At 43.6% G+C, this 17,686-nt stretch overlaps 1 protein-coding gene across 9 annotated transcripts in view; it reads left to right on the top strand.

Annotated features, from left to right (window-relative positions):
• The window catches only part of PAX8 (paired box 8), a 65,017-nt gene that overhangs the window by 43,837 nt on the left and 3,494 nt on the right, over positions 1-17,686 (top strand). For 4 of the 9 annotated variants that reach the window (XM_007525455.3, XM_016189288.2, XM_016189289.2 and 1 more), the window contains exons 8-10: positions 1,410-1,530; positions 2,036-2,242; positions 11,340-11,441. In XM_007525455.3, coding sequence (XP_007525517.1) covers positions 1,410-1,530; positions 2,036-2,242; positions 11,340-11,441 — 430 coding nt within the window. The remainder of the gene's footprint in view (positions 1-1,409; positions 1,531-2,035; positions 2,243-11,339; positions 11,442-17,686) is intronic. The other 5 variants (XM_007525456.3, XM_016189291.2, XM_016189292.2 and 2 more) reach the window with 2 other exon arrangements.

Here is a 17,686-nt window from a genome sequence, read left to right as displayed (position 1 = left end):
AGGATTTTGGGTAGGTATTATGGTATTGAATCAACATACTCATAAGTCATTTTAAACTTTTCTTACGCTCTTTAGAAATCAGGCATTTTGTTCAATTTCATTAAGCTGAGCTCTAAGCAACTCCACCCTGCCTCGAAGCAGACCCCCTCGGAGGGCATGGAACCAGAGCACAATTTAGTCAGTAATTGCTGCTACACGATAATGGTGCCCTGGTGGCCTCTAGAATTGACTGCAGCTTCCAGAAGTGCCCGGCATGCAACCAGAAAACACTGTGGCTCCTTGGAGAACCTGGCTCTATGGAAATCATTGAAAGTGATTGCTTTTTGTGGAGCAGTTATGTAACCACAGGGCATCCCTTGATTTCAGTTTTTGTCCATCGTTTCTCATTGTGTGCTTGCACCAGGTGTGACCCATGTGTGGGGAACGGTATGTGCAGTGCAGTCCTTTCCCTTTGCAGGAAGGATCATAGTGAGGGGGTGGTGGATACTTGCTGAACACCTTGCTTTTGGAATGAGCATCTTGGGAGATAGTCCTGCACAAGTTTGGGGAATCAGATGGAGCTTAAAATGAGGCTTTAGTGTGGAAAACACCAGGAACTTGATCAAGAATTTTCAAACAAAATTAATTCCACATATCACATTCAAACTAGATCTTCGTGTGTATATATTTCCCTGGCTCTGGAGAGAAGAAGAAATTCACTTGGGGTACTGAATCTGCTGAGTTATGAAGGAGGAAGTGCCTGAATGGGGAGCAGATGTCGTGGGTTTAGTACCTGTTTCATTATACAGGAGGCAGTTATCCTTTTGGGCTTCAGTGTCTCCAAAGGAAAACAAAAGAAAACAAACAAAACTCAGACATAATATTGCTAACCCATGTCAAAGCTGGTAGGTGCAACAGATCTGGAACACACAGGTGAAGAACTAAAATTCCTTGAAAAAGTAAGAAGTGGTCATGATGTCATCTAATTTATAACAATTGGGTACAGGAGCTAAACCACCTGGGTTTTAACCCTGGTTCTGCCTCCTATCTGGGCGAGACAGTTTCTTGACCTCCTGTGTTTCCTACCTGGAGAGGAACAGGTTCATAGATGGATAGGAACACTTAACAGTTCTGTGTGCTTGTTCCCCAAACCCTGCACTCTGTTTTCTATGGGCCCAAACAAGGTGAAGAAAGGAGGTCAATGACTTGCTGGGCTATGGTTCTTAGAAGCAGACACTCCACCCTTTGCTTGGTTGCATGCGACCAGTCAACTTTGGATTCTGGGGTGTGGCAACGGAAGCTATGAGCCTGAAAATGAAAGACAGTAATAGACCAATGAATTGGAGAATAAGACTTCTGAAAAGGGTGATGGGGGTCTCTAAGGAAGACTGGGGGCCTCTCAGTGCACTGACTTATCTTTGTTCCCTCAGGGCCTCTATCCATTGCCCTTGCTCAACAGTGCGCTGGACGACGGGAAGGCCACCCTGACCCCTTCCAACACACCCTTGGGGCGAAATCTCTCCACTCACCAGACCTACCCAGTGGTGGCAGGTAGGATGCCCAGGATGCCCAGAATCTCCTGGGTCAGCTTGTGAGGACGGGCAGGAGGGCAGACCAGGGCACAGGAAGAAGGGGTTAGGGCCCTGGCCTGGAGTGGAGAGGTTGCCCATGCTGGCTGGGTCAAGAGTCAGGTCCAGATGGTCTTGTCGTCTCACCTCTATTCCTCCTCCTCACTCTCTCCTCACCAACCCATGGTGAAGAGAGGGGACAGCCACACAGCCCTCAGTCTACATTGGTAGAGGCACAGCAGGGATAGTGTCTCTCTCCCCTCCTCACTCAGTCTGAGGAATATCTGGCAGCTCCCCACCCCATTCCGTGACAGGGCGGGGTCCCGTCCAGACAGTACCGCCCGCCACCCCGCCCCAACTCAGAAGCCCTAGTCTGCCTGCTCGCGCCCTCCCCGTCCCCTTCCCTACATCTCATGGCTTGGTTTGTGCATGTTCCCACCCCATCATCTCACACCCCTCTCTCCTTGTTGTCTCCCTCCCTCCGGCAGATCCTCATTCACCCTTCGCCATAAAGCAGGAAACCCCCGAGGTGTCCAGTTCTAGCTCCACCCCTTCCTCTTTATCTAGCTCCGCCTTTTTGGATCTGCAGCAAGTCGGCTCCGGGGTCCCAGCCGGTGCCTCGGTCCCGCCCTTCAATGCCTTTTCCCATGCTGCCTCCGTGTACGGGCAGTTCACGGGCCAGGCCCTCCTCTCAGGTATGACAGGGAGGTCCCGGGGTCGTGCAGGTATCGAGGGGGGAGGGAGGGGTCTGCAGGGCCAACCGCCAGTCCCTTGGTTTGAGTTCACGCGTCTTTCCCAGAGACCTCGCCACCTATTGCCTAATTCCTATACAAATTTTTGGAGACGCTGACAGGTGATTCTGAATGTTAGCGGAATAAGGATGTGGGAGGATAGGCATTCTGGGGGTACCAGGCAACCCCTCCCCCAATCTACCGCCAATGCCCCCTAGAAGAGCAGTGACTCCTAAAGTCAGGAGTCAAGTTCTGTGACATAGTAAGCTGGATCTTGGGAAAATAAAGAAATAAAGACAAAACTTTGGAGAGAGAAATGCTTTGGGTTTTGGAGCCAATTTCTGGATCAAACTTTCTGAAGAAAACAGAGGGGAGTCCAGCTGGATGTCTCCGTGTAACTGTCACTGTGCCCAGCTTAGTTGGGTTACCGTGGAGGACTCCAGAGCAGAGTGACTTAACAACTTGGGAGACACAGAAACAAGGAGAATCTGCCCCCATCAGAAGCCTTGTCTATCTCAAGACAGCCAAAGCTAGAAGTATTGGAGGGGAGTCTAGGACAAATCTCTTGGTACATAGGCCCAGGGAGAAGGGTCTGGCCAAGGTCCCTGAATAAGAAAGCATGCTTTCCAGTCATGTTGAAGCTTGTCCTGCATGCACCCTGTGTGTCCTTAGCATGTCCAGTCAGGGTCTGGGCAGCATCAAAAAAGTCAAAGTTTTTGGCGGAGGCAGGAGAAGCCTGAGATAGATTGAAGGTGGAAAGAAGACTTGTAATAATCTTCAGAAATCTGGAGGGCCTTGACAAACAGATCATTTTATATTTGGGCTAAGGCATTCAACTAGGGCTCAGGAGGGAAACAAAAAGTGAGCCAGTCCTCCAGGACTAGTGGTTTTCAAACTTGCTGGGCTTCACAATACACTCTTAAAATAAAAGCTCTTCAACCAGACAGATGAAGAGCTGCTTTGTTTGAAGTAGAGGCTTTGCCCCCTGAAAGCCTTTTTACTTAAAAACCAGTATCTCAGATGACAAGGAAAATAACTAATAAAAATAAAACATAAATATAAGGCCATCATATGCCAAAAAAGGGCTGCAAGGTCTTATTTACTTATTTATTTTTTCACAAAGCTGTATAATCATCATCTGTGTAGTTCCAAATATTTTGATCATTCTAAAATAGAACTTCATTTTTTCTTTTTTTATCACTAGAAGTCCAATGTGCTATCCATTGCACCACAGAGATACCTAACTTCGTTTCTTCTAAGAAGCTACTCTTTATTCCTCTTTCCAACCAGCACTTTAAAAAAATTTTTATTTACCTTTTCTAGATATTTTATAGAAATGGAGTTTCAGCATATGTATTATTTTATGATTGGTCTATTTCATCTAGCATATATATAGTGATTTAGTAATGGTTCACAAGATTGTGGGATAAGAGGGGTGTAATTCCATACCATTCCCACCACCAGAGTTCTGTATTACATCTCCTCCATTGGAAGCATCCCTATTCTTTATCCCTCTGGGATTATGGACCTAATTTTTTATGGGGTTCAGAAGGTGGTAGGTCTGGCTTCTGTAACTGCTTCTCTGCTGGGCATGGGCATTGGCAGGTGATCCATACCCCAAGCCTGTTTCTGTCTTTCCCTAGTGCACAAGGTCTTTTTATTAAATCCATTGGTCCTGACTCAGACACCTGTTTTTTGTTGTTGTTGTTATTGTTGTTGTTTGTTTTTGTTTTGCTTTCTTTTGTTTTCTACCCTTGGTGCATTCCTAAGTTTAATGAGGGGGAGCCTCTTGGGAGAGCTGGGCATAATGGTAAAGGGTCAATAAAGGAAACCCACTGTGTGGGCGGAGAAGCAATGTCTGAAACAAGGAAAACAAGGTTGACTCAGAGTTCAAAATTTCAAAAGAGGGTGAAGTCAGCCGAGATGGGTCATTTTTTTTTTTAACCAAAGTGATTAAAAAAGAGAAAGTCTTTGAGCTGAGTGGGATGCTGTCAGTCAGAGAAAATTGTATGGGGTGGTGGTGGGGAGTTGGTGAGAGAGACCAAGTAGAGCAGGTGTAAGTCCACTGTAGAGAGGGCTTTTGTGAGGCAGAAAGGTGGTGAGGGTCTGGAAAAAGCTCATGATACTGTGGAATAACTTTTAGTTTCTGTTGTACATGCACAAACCAGTCCATGGAGAGACTTGGCAGGAGCAGCTGAGGAGAGAGGGAAACACAGATGGCAGTAGAAAGCCCATAGGTTAGACTCAGCCTTGGGTGGTGAAATAGCTCAGGGGAAACTTCTGGCCTTAAAGTCCCCCACTTGCTTCCCCACTTCAAGTATGCCTTATCAACAGGCTCCCAGCTATTGTCAGCTCTCAGTTTAGTGGGTGGCACGTGCCCTCTCCAGACCAGCTGCAGGACTAACAAGTTTTGCACCCCATGGAGCAACACAGCTCACAGGTCATTCAGTAGATGGTCCCAGGTAACATTCAAGTGCAGGGTGGGACCAATGTAAAGTACATGGCTAGTCTCAGGACCCAGTCCAAAGGCTAAAAATGTGGTGCAGAGGGAGGAGATTGAGAAAAGCAAGCAGTGCTGGGCTTGCAGGGACTAGGTCCTCCCTGCCCCACAACACCTTTGTCTGTTTCACAGAATCTCCTCCTGGGGTCATTTTCTTTTCCAGTTCAGTGTGAGCATGAGATTATCAGGGTGGATGTCTTTCTAGGCTTCATTTCCCTAATAAGTCAAGAAAGAAGAACACTGGGGTTTAGGGATCAGTGGCATTGCACCCAGCATTTCTAGCAGTTCTAGTCAGTTTCCTCCATGTAGGGTCCTCGACATACCCAAGAAGGATTTGTAGTCCATCCTTGCCTTGCTAGTCAGAAAAGCTCTGCATGTGGTTTATCATCAGAGTCCATTACCCACCTCCATTCTTTTTGTATAAAATTATATTAAGTCCTGCCAAAAAGACTTCTGGATTGTCATAAATACTATTATCAGAAGAAGATAAGGAGTTGAAAAGGGTTTGTATAGGGGGCAGACATCAAAGGGGTCAAATCAATTTGGCTGAAATCACCTCTGCCCTCTGAATTCCTCTGAGTAGTGCTTTTCTTGTCCCGGTCTCTAGCAGTATTTAGAAATTTTGCTGGGCCAGAAAATAGCTCACTTGGTTAGTGTGCTGCTTTGCCATGTACACAGCCCAGGTTTAAGCCAGTTTTCCATCTCATTAAAGAAAGCTTCAGTGTTATGGTCCCTCTCTCTCCCTCTCCCTCTTTCTCTCTTTCTCTGCCTCTCTGTATCTGTCTTTTAAAAACTGTCATTATTTCTCAGGCTGGGAAGATAGCTTAATGGTTATGCAAAAAAGGGCTTCAGAACTTGAGACTTCAGTGTCCCAGGTTCAGTACTCAGTACCACCATAACTTTGCTCTAGGAAAGCAAGAAAACAAATTATTATTATTTCTAGGGTGCTTTTTTTTGTTGTTTTTTTTACCTTAGAGAATACCCATTTCATAGTCAGTTTCCTTGGACTTGTGCCAATGTCTGTTTCTTAAAATAAGGCAACATTGTAAATTTGTTAAGTACAAAGAAGATATACTTGTGATGAAGAACCTTAAAAATAAATATGTAGATAAAAGAGCATGCTTAGGTTATGACAGAATGCTTATACCACACAGCTTCTGAGTTTGCTCCTTCTTTTTTCTAAAGGATTTTATTTTATTTTATTTTTAAAGGTTTGTTATTTCTATGAGCTCAGAAGTGCTGAGATTTGGACTTTTGGGTACTAGTTCTTATGAAATGGGACCCCACAGAGGCACTGACTAAATTAAATTGACTTCAGGGACAAGTATGTATGTGATACTCTACCTACAGAGAAAGCACTCAAGAACCAGTACTTTCAGGTGATGTGATGGAAAGGAGAAAGCTTGAGGAAGATGTGTGTGGGGCTGTGGGGGCATGGAACCTTATGGCTTCAGAGTCAGGATCCCAGAAATACCTAAACCAGTACCAGCAAATAGAAAGCCACAGCATATATTCCTCATGCCAATCAGTAATGGTAAATACAGATGCAACCTTAGAATCTTTCTCAACACAGTGTACCAACAGTACCCTACCAATCAGTCAAGTCCAAGGGCAAATCCAATTTACTATCTCTAATTCCTTATGTTTGGAAGATGTGGCTCTCCACTCACAATCTGAGCACTCCTCTCTCCCTACCCCATACATTTTTCCCCTCTCTTCCCTTCCTTCATCCAATCTCAAAGGGAAAAGTAGGGAGGAATGAGTAAAAGAATGCCTGAATTAGCCACCATTCTCTCCAGACATTATACTTCTGAGATGCCACCTGACCATTCCCTGTCATTAAATGTCACTCCTTTCCTCTCACAGGTGCCAGTCCTTGGTCAGATGTTGATCCAAGGACCAAGGGACTGAGTCTGAGAGCTGACTGCATTACAGTCTTCTCCAAAGAAAGATTCAAATCTACCTTAGCATATCTTTTTGCATATATCCTCCTCTGCTCCTAAGTATACTTAACTTCCCTTTGCTTACCTGTTTTCCCAGTTCTTCATTTGCCTGGCTCTATATCAGATAAAGTGTGCAACTTGTAGAATCCCAGTATGGTCAGTATGGTCCAACATTAGCTGAACATTATAATAAAAATCAAACAAATTGGGGAGTGATGCTTGTTATTACCAATATATTCACAGTCTTTTTTTCTCATTTTTATTTATTTATAAAAAGGAAACATTAAAAAAAACCACAGGATAAGAGGGGTACAGCTCCACACAATTCCCACCACCAGCTATCTGTACCCTATCCTCTCCCCTTTCTATTCTTTATCCCTCTGGGAGTATGGACCCAAGGTCATTGTAGGATGCAGAATGTGGAAGGTCTGGCTTCTGTAATTGCTTCCCCGCTGAACATGGGCATTGACTGGTCGATTCATACTCCCAGCCTGCCTCTCTCTTTCCCTAGTAGGGTGGGGCTCTGCAGAAGCGGAGCTCCAGGACACATTGGTGGGGTCATCTGTCCAGGCAAGTCTGGTCTGCAGCATGCTAGTATCTGGAACCTGGTAGCTGAAAAGAGAGTTAACATACAAAGCCAAACAAATTGTTGAACAATCATGGATCTAAAGGCTGGAACAGTGCAGATGAAGTGTTGGGGGGTCCTCCATTTTGTAGATAGCTAGTAGGCATATTTTAGTTGTATTCCAACTATACTAGTTTTTTTTTTTTTTTTTTCCCTGAGCCTGAAATCTGATATGCAGGTGGATCTAAGTTATTGTCTGGGGAGATAATGTCATGGCTGGGAAAGGGACAGAAATCTGGATCAGGGAAGAGAGTAGCTCCCTAATATGGGAAAGGGGTATAAATATTGTTGACTGTAGATCCCATCGATTTGATTTGGTCTGGGGTCCATGTTCAGCTTAGGAGCTTATGTGACCTCTGCATCCCTGTAGATCTGACCTCACATTCTGTGGTCATGAGTAGGAACATTCCAAGCTGCTCCAATATCGGCCTATCTTCCTCAGGTGTAGCATAGAGTATGTGTCCATCCTCTGAAGGGAGGACGAAACATTCTCTACCGTTGTTGATCCAAGTTAAAGGCAAGGTCCTATGGGGGGGCTCACAAAGGGGTCTAATTTGTTGTTTCTGATAGAGATGACCGGTAACAATGGAGAGAGGGATTTATTTGAGGTCTAGGCCCAGCATGCCTGTTTGGGAACCTCAGGACTCCCCAAATAGGGCCCCAGCTGATGGGGTGGCCTGATAGTGACTAAAGAGTCATCATTAAAGTATGCCGGTCTCTTGCCCTTATTCAACTTTTGCAGTCTTTGCTTTGCTAAGGTTAGTATTGTAGTAAGAGAACTGTAATAGGAAGTAGGTGAGGAGGGTATCTAAATCTAATTAGATACTATTTCATTAGGAACTTTATACTGACTCACTGCAGACTATTGTGTACTTTTGCTTTCAGGTATATATTTTGCCCTAGTTTATGGATACATGTGAACATATGCTCTATCTCATGGGACCTGGTCTTTATCTAGGTTTTGGGACTTTGTTAGGAAGTGAACCTCCTGGAATGGAATTAGAGAATACTATGAAAGGAAATGTCTCACCCAAGTAATGATGCTGAAGGGTTGACATTCCACACCTGAAGTCTCTGGACACAGTCTGACGTGAAGCATGCTGAGGTGGTACTCGTTGCGAAATTCACAGTCTTAAAGAGTGAACACTAATAGCTCATTTCCAATAGGATTTCTTTTACAATGGTTCCCCTGACATGTAACAATTTGTAGTATGTTAGACCCATTGCCCTGCTCATTGTTTATCTATAGCATGGAACTGTAGCTCTGAATTATTTCAATACTATCAAAATAGCAATAAATGAGTTCTTTTGGCACTTTTTTCTACATTTTGCATTGGAGAAACTGAGGCTTGGGGCACTTGGTCTCAGGATACTTGGGCAATTAATGGTGGAAGGTGGTTAAGGGCTCAGGCTCTCTGATCCTAGAACCTTCCACCCAGAAGGGCTTATGTCCAGTAAACCTGATCTTGTTTTTTGTTTATTGATTCCTTAGTCTTGGCTCCAAATGCTTATTCCTGTCTTTGTTCCATACTCTGTTAATGTCTGGGCCTGCTAATTTAGCATTTGTTGCTTCCTGCTATATCACCAAGTGCTCAGAAAAAAACATTTAGGGTAGGATGCTTGTTCAGTAAGTATTTATTGAGTGAAGGAATTGTCTTTAGACAATTTCTGGAAAGAGAGATAAGGAATTAGACACTGCAACATTAAACAATGTATAGGGTTCCATGAAATATACATTCCCGTCCATCATTACTAGGCTCATGTAAAGGGGCCACAGTGAGGCTGGGCAGTGGCACACTCACTAGAGCAACATGTTGTAATGTACAAGGATCCAGGTTCAAGACCTTTGGTCCCCCACATGCAGGGGAAAGCTTCATAAGTGGTGAAGCTCTCTTTATCTTCCACTTCCTTCTCAATTTCTCTCTGTCTCTGTGCAATAAATAAATAAATAAGATATATATTTTAATATTTATTTAATTTATTTATTCCCTTTTGTTGCCCTTGTTGTTTTATTGTTGTTGTTGTTGGATAGGACAGAGAGAAATGGAGAGAGGAGGGGAAGACAGAGAGGAGGAGAGAAAGATAGACACCTGCAGACCTGCTTCACCGCCTGTGAAGCGACTCCCCTGCAGGTGGGGAGCCGGGGTTCGAACTGGGATCCTTATGCCGGTCCTTTTGCTTTGTGCCACCTGCGCTTAACCCGCTGCGCTACAGCCCGACTCCCTATATTTTTAAAAATTAAAAATATAGGGGCTGAGGTCTAAAAATAAAGGACTGGTGAGAAGAAAGTTGAATAAGAAATGTCATCGAGTAATGGACTTGGTAGACTAGTCAATAAGTGTGCACAGGGATACCTCAGTGGGAAGAAGGCAGAAGCATTTGGGTAAAATAACCATAATCTAATATAGTGTTTTTCACTTAGGGCTGACTCATGCCCCCCCCCCCTTGGGGGGGAGAAGATGGTAATATCTAAAGACATTTTTGGCCATCACACTGGGTGTAAACTGTGACTGGTGTATAGTGGACAGAGGCCAGTGTTGCTACGGAACATCCTCCAGTGCACAGAACAGTCTCTACAGCACAGAATAATCTGGTTCCAGTTGTCCATAGCACTGATATTGAGAAACCTTATAAATATTATAAGAAACTAGGGTTAGCAAATAATTCATTATTCAGACTGGGGCATTTTGAGAATGCTATGGACATTGTTCATAAACACAATGATAGAACTATCATAAATTGGATAGACCAGGATGTATTGTCATTTTGATGAGAATCACTAGGTGCAGGAGAACCGGATTTTGGCTTAAAGGACATGGGGGCAATGGGAGAAGGGGCATGAGTAGAGGGTTGTGGTTCATGCATGGGGTAGAGTAAAAGAAACTCACTGGTCAGGTGGGTCTTCAAAATGGGAAGGTTTGACATCCTGGTGTAGAGAACCAAAGAAATCAAGACTTGCCTGGTGTCATCAAGACTAGGGCATTACCCACAATTGATAGATAGCCAAGGGAGAGGGGTCTGTTTTGCTGAAAATAATTCTTTTCATATATGGAATTGACAGATGAATGGTTCACAGTCATGAGCAAATGCTATGTCTTTCTGAGCTCCTGTCTCCTCTCCAGGGCAACAGTAGACAGTTATCTCTGACAATCTAATAGGCTGTATCTACCTGGAAGGCTATGTTGAGAAACAAGAACTCTTTCTCTGACTCTGTGGATAAGAGTGTAGTGGCTGGTTAGCAGTCATCTGTCACAGCTTCTAGCAAAGGACGTTTATAAGTCAACAAACTACACCTTTACCGTCACTTCATGGGGTCTTGTTCTTTGTTCATTTCAGAGCTGGGGCTCACCTGAATATAAGCTGTGAGTCCAGTGACTTCTTATGTATTTATTTAGTTCATCTGTGTTCAGTTCTCTGTTGGATGTTGTGAGAGATGAAGACCCAACAGATATAGCCCCAACCCTCCTTCTGATCCATTATGCTTTAATTAATATTTATTTATTTATTGGATAGAGACAGAAATCAAGGGGGAAAGAGGAGACAGAGAGGAAGAGAAACACCTGCAGTCCTGATTCACTGTTCATGATACTTTCCCTATGCAAGTGGGGACCAGGGGCTTGAACCTGGGTCCTTGCACAGTATAATTTGTACAGTTAACCAACTGTGCTTCCAACTAACTCTATAAATGATTTTAATTAATATTTTTTATTTACCATTATGTTTTATGGATAAATACAATTCCTGTTAAAGGGTGATTGGAGAGCAGGGATTAATATAGGACTGCAGTAGTTTGTCCCCACAGTGTCCCTGCTTGGTGGACACTGTCCTGTAGAAAGAGGAGGTAGGAGAAAGGAAATGAGTTTGAATACTGGCCTTAGAAAGGGTGGGCATGGCAGGGAAGGAAACTTGCTGAGCCTTAAAGGAGCATAACAGTAAGGATACAAGACCACTGTGACCCAAATGATGACTTCTTGCTGTCTTTTTTTTTTCCAGGGCGAGAGATGGTGGGGCCCACGCTTCCTGGATACCCACCCCATATCCCCACAAGTGGGCAGGGCAGCTATGCCTCTTCTGCCATCGCAGGCATGGTGGCAGGTAAGAGGACAGCCTGAGCAATGGGGGGCAGCATTGGAAACGTGTTGGAGAAAGGTGGGCAAGAAGGAACAAGAGGTAGCAGACTGTGTCCTGGAACAAGAAGTAACAGAGTGTGCCCCATGTACAAATGCCACAAAAGGCCTTGAAGGATGAGTGGAAGAGAGAGAGAGAGAGAGAGAGAGAGAGCGCGAGCGAGTGTGTGTGTGTGTGTGTGTGTGTGTGTGTGTGTGTGTTAGTGTCTGAATGAAGCTCTGGTTCCTTATCTCTCCCCAGCTTGGTCTTCTTCCCAGATGCTTCCAGCTTACCCCCCATAATGAGGAAGGTAAAACAAATAGTGTTCAGACTCAAGTTCTCACTTTTCCCATTGATTTCTCATGAGCCTTGATGGAAAGCACTGTAGGGGTTTGCAAAACACTCTAAGCAAAGCATAAACCTAGCCCTTAAGCATCCCAAGTATTTAACTCTGATGAACCTCAGCTATCCTTTCTGAAAATATGGAATATGAATAATGTTGGCAATAAGTATGATGATGAAGATGGTGGAAATATGTCCTGTCTCAATCACAGTCACTCAGCTCTGCATAGCCATGCAGGATTCATGTTCCAGTGCCCCAAAGTGTGAATTGAGCTGGGTATATTTCTCCATCATGGTTGGGCGGCCTTGAAATTCTACCAGCTATTTGAGTTTCTTTGTCTACCAGCATCACCATCATCCAGTACTGACACAGGGTGTAGAAATTCAGATAAGCAAGGAAGGCACTATGAATTTCTTTGGGTAAATGGAAATATCTTTCTTTTTGGAACCATATAGGAATAACTCTAGGATGGCTAGAGAAATTTCTAAACCCAGAAATTTGGTGCCTTTGCCCAGCCCTGCTTTCTTCCTTCCCTGGCAGGGGTTGTTAATTTGTCAACCACCCACTCTGGGTACCCTGTGCTGAGGCAGGTGGGCTGGGTTCTCCTGGGCAGAAGGAGGAGAAGAGAAGAGAGGGAAGGAAGGAGGCTCCGTGCTTCCTGGGAACCTGCTGAGCTGGCACTTGTTGCTGCCTGGTTACCGTGGCGATGTGCTTAATGCAGCGTTGAAAATACAGAATACTGACTCCTCTCTCCCTCCTGGCCCCAGACTCCCTCCTTCCCTCCCTTCCTCTTCTGGAGCGTGAAATGAGATTGGTCAAGATAAAAAAGGAAAAGATTCGGTTATTTTTTTTAAGAGTGTGGATAATGGGACCTCTCAATCAAAATCCCAGGCTCCAGTCGGCTCTCCCACCCCCCTTCCAACCTCTCCACCTTCCTCTGCTGCCTGCTTAGAGGAGGAGGAGGAAACAAAGCAGAGCGTTTTTCTCTTAATTATGAATCATTCCTGAGGGCAGGTCCAGGGCAAGGGGTTCCTGAGGCCCACAGTCTGACCTGTGAGACAGCTAGAAAGCACAGGCCTCTCAGCAAAGACCCTCAGGTTGTTTCCAGAAAGGTCTCATCCTGCCTAGCTCTTGTGAGAAAAATTGTACACCTACAGCATCTACTGCACACCAACTACCTTGCAAAAAGGAGAGCTCCTAGTAGTTACGTGCAAATTAATTTTCAGAAAATGAGATACTACTTAAATATTATCAACTGGTTCCTAAGAACTCTGTGATACAGGGATTCTTAAGAATTGTTTGCCCTTCTTTTATTAGTAAACTTAGTCTCCTGACTGGTTAAATGAAGAGTCCTTCCATTAAAAAAGGGGGTAGGGGGTAGGGTGTTGGTGCACCAGAGTACCAGTTTAAACATACATAGTACAAAGCGCAAGGACCCATGAAAGGATCCTGGTTCAAGTCCCCAGCTCCCCACCTGCAGAGGGGGTCACTTCTCAAGCAGTGAAGCAAGTCTGCAGGTGCCTATCTTTCTCTCACCCTTTCTGTCTTCCCCTCCCCTCTCAATTTCTCTCTGTCCTATCCAATTAAACAAAATCCTTTATTGAGCATCTACTGTGTATTATAAATACTTAAATCAAATCATGCCATTCTCCAATCAATTGTAGAGGGGATGAAGAAGTTATTTATTATGAAGTTCTGTGTGCATAATTATTCAGAGATAGAACTTTTTTTTTTAATCCTTACCTTAATACTGGAAAACTCATATTCTACTTTATTTATTTATTTATTTATCTATTTGTAGATGAGGGAGAGACACTATAGTGCTGGAACATTCCCCACTGCCATAGCATGTGTGTATATCCAAACAGGTGCCCCACCTAGTGAGCTACCTTTCCTGCTTTATCCCAGTTTTATATAGTTAAGGAAACAAATTTAGAAAAGCCAAATCATATGCTTAGGATTATAACCATACTAAATGGCCAAGTTGTTCAAATGTGTCTTTAAAATGAGAACTTTAGGGCTCTTTGTACTGTTCCACACTACCTCCCACCTTACCAGAAAAGATAAAAAGTAGAGAAGAGTGATGCAGGACCAGAACACAAATTCTTCTTGTCCATTATTCATCTTCTCTTTTGCCTTCAGGTTGTAGTTGTTCCTACCCCATTAACACAGTTAATGACCCTCTCACCAGTTCTGGAACCGAACTGAGAGATCCAGATAGATGGAGCCATCCATTCATTCATCTTTACAAACGTGTTTCCATATATTAATACACCTTCTCATCCATTCTTCTATCTTTGCATTCATCCATCCCTTTACTCATCCTCTCAGCTATCCTTGTATACATCCATTCTTTCATCAGTTCATCCATCCTTCCTCCCTTTTTTCCCGTTCACACATTCTTCCATACATTGTTCCTTTTATCTGTTTGTCTTTCCATCATCCCTCCTTCCATAATTCACTCTCTAATTCATCTCTGCATCCTTTCATCCACTCACCACTTTTCCTTTTAATTTTAAATTTATTATTATTTTGTATTGCCAGTAGGATTATCATTGGGGCTCAGTGCCTATATCCACCACCGTTAGTGATTTTTCTCCCCCCCTTCTTTTTTACTCTTTTATTTATTTGCTAGGACACAGAGAGAAATTGCAGGAGATGGAGAGAGAGAGAAAAAAAGAGAGATCCGTGCAGTAATTATTTCAACACTCATGAAGCTTTCCTCCTCCCCCCACCAGTGGGGACCAGGGCCTTGAATCTAGGTCCTTGCACATGGTAATATGTGCACTTAACTAGATGTGCTACCACCTGGCTCCCTATTCACCACTTTCCCCTATAAAAAATACACTGGTTGAGGATCTTTTTGTATAGAAGCTAGAGATGCAGCAGTAAACAAGACAAGCTCCTTTTTTCATAAAGTTTAAAACTTAGCTGTAGAGAAAAAAAATACAGTAAACACATCAGTGAGTGAATGAACAAGATAGTTTCAAATGGTGATAAGCCCTGTGAAGGCAATAAAATGGGATGATGTAATAAAGAGCCACAGGGAGAAGAGATAACTACATGAGATTGGGTGATCAAGGGAGGTCTCTCTGAGAAGGTGTTCAAAGTGGCCAGCCAAGTGATAAACTGGACCAGAGCATCCCTAGCCCAAAAGAACAGCAAGTGCAAAGGCCCCAAGGCAAGAACTAGTTTAACATGATTGCACACACAGAGAGAAATATCCAAAAGATATCCAAAGAACTGTCAAAGTGTGAAGTAAAAGCACACACACACACACACACAAAAGAGGAGATATTGGCAGTGGCTGGATAAAAATTTAAGACTACTCAGGATGATGGGAATAAGAGAAGGAGTACGAGACCAGCTGGAGAATGGCATTTGCAGTGGTTCATGCAAGAGATGAGAATGGCTTGGAGTAGGAAGACAGCAGTGAAGGAGAAGAAAAGGGACACTGAGGATACATTTTGATAGTTCAAAATAAAACCTTCTTATGAATTGGCTGTGGAGATTCAAAACCAGAGATAACCAAACTGATTGTCATGGCTGGGGCTTGAGAAACTGCATGGACGATAGTGGCAAGTATACGTGGGAGACCTGGAAGGAGGAGGTAGAATGTGTGGGAGGATCAAGAATTGGTTGGATTACATTAGGGGTAGGATGCAGTCTTGATGTCTGGTTTAATGAGTCCATTGGCACAAGATGGATATCTGAGGTCAGAAAAAAAAATCCTGACTGTGGCATAAATTTTAGCTATTGCACAGAGCTGATATTTAGTGTCATGAGGGTTAGAAAAGACTGCTAGATAGAGACTACAGATGGAAAAATCAGAGAAAGTTTACAGTTCAAGCCCTGTGGTTCTTTACCATTTAGCTATGTTGCACAGAAGGGTCCAGCAAGGAGAGTGAGTAGGAAAGGCCAAAGAGGGAGAGTGAACATCATGAACTGAAAAGTAAAGAGGGAGTGATGCAATGAGTAAACTCATTTAGACACTGACTAAAGTTGAGGCGGTGAGATGACAACCAGCATAATCAGAGAGATCAGTGTTGGTCTGGATGAGGGGGTGCAGGGGTGGGACTGAGGAGGTAAAAGCAGTGACCAGAGAGCAAACAAAGGATACTGGTAGCTGGAGAGGGATGTGGGGTCAGAAGAGGACTTTTAAAATGAGAAGATAGCAGAGCATGTTTGCAGGTTGAAGGGAGTGATGAATTAGAAAGGGGAGATTAATGAAGCAGAGAAGAAGGGATAATTGTAGTGGCCAAGTCCTTGGAAAGGTGAGTAGGGCGGAATGAAAAGCAGAGGGTGCAGTGACCTTTCATGAGTGCAGGGACATTTTACCTGCTATTGGTAGGTTGGCAGAACTTGGGGTGGGGAGGTGCCGCACCTACAGGGATGGCACCTGCTGAGCCCCATCCTCTTGCTCAACTACCATGTGACTAAAGCTAATGGATATTTATATTGTTCAATAAATATAGTAAGGTGTGAGTGAATGCATAAATAATTAACAAAAAGCAGACACACTGTTGTTCAACTCTCTCTTCCTTGTCCTTTAGAACCTGTAGCATTTGGCATTGGATGAGTGTTATAAAGTTGTTGTCTGTAATATGACTCAGCTTCCTCTGAGGGTACACTAAAACAAGGACATCTGGAATACATCAGTAGCAAACAGGGTGCACTTCACCTCGTGGAATGCAAGTGTTGGGAGTTCTAAAGGAAGCAAGGGTGTCAGGGTTCTAGTGCAGCCTGCAACTGAAGATGTAGCCCTGAGCAGATAGATGTCTTTTACTCTTTGGGTAGCACTGTCTTCATTTGTAAAGGTTAGATTAGCTCATCATTTTTCCTTCCTTCCTTCCTTCCTTCCTTCCTTCCTTCCTTCCTTCCTTCCTTCCTCCTTCCTTCCTTCCTCCCTCCCTCCCTCTCTTTCTTTCTTTCTTTCTTCCCTTCCTTCCTTCCTTCTTTTCTATCATCTTCCCTTCTTTCATATCTCTCTTTCTCCTCCACCTCCTCCCCTTTCTCTTCCTCTTTTTCTTCCCTCCTCTGTCCTTTCCCTCCTTCTTTTGCATCTATTTTTGTGTACCTGATCTGGACTCAACTTAGTCCCTAAGGGTCTTCCTGTATTCCTGCCTGTCACTAACTCCCTGGGCAAGGAAAAGATCTGGAAGCCTCTTCCTCCTCCTCCACCTCCTCCACTTTCTCCTCCTCCTCCTCCTCATTGTTGTTGTTGTTCTTCTTCTCCCTCACCTTTTTTTTTTTTTTGCTCCCATTCCTCCTGTACTAATGCCTACTTCTGTAGTATAGAAATATAACCCTACTGACTTCAAACCAGAGTTGAAAACTGGTTGGAAGACAGATTTGAGTCTTAATTGAACTTTATTTTAGCACCTACTTAGTAGGGAAATTAAGAAACATTCTTGAATGCTTCTTACCTACCAAATATGGTGCAAGCCACTGAATAGGAATTAGTTCATCTAATCCTTCCTAAAAACCCTCTAAGATAATGAGGGGATAAGAAACTATATACATGTGATTATTCTTATAAACCATTTTCCCCACTAAAGTGATTTAATAATAATAACAACAATAAAGCCCAAGGCAAGGTTAAAATTCTACCCTATATACAGATGAAGAAAGCAGAGCTCAGAGAACTGAGAGGTTACACAGCTGGGAAGTAGGTAATGGGGATTTTACTCCATGAAGGTCATTTCCAGAACCAGGAGGTCTCAAGTCTTCCTTCTAGAGTCTGAGGAGACTAGCAACCACAGAAAGCACATACTTGTAGCAGTATTTGAGAGCTTGAACCCCTATGGGGACATTCATGCATATTAGGGTTGGCAGGAACTTGATTTTATAAAAGAAGGTATCTTGATAAGTACATAAAGGGATTATCTGG

Source organism: Erinaceus europaeus, chromosome 3 (genome assembly GCF_950295315.1).
Source record: "Erinaceus europaeus chromosome 3, mEriEur2.1, whole genome shotgun sequence".
NCBI classification, from domain to species: Eukaryota; Metazoa; Chordata; class Mammalia; order Eulipotyphla; family Erinaceidae; genus Erinaceus; species Erinaceus europaeus.
This window is presented reverse-complemented; position numbering and strand designations above follow the sequence as displayed.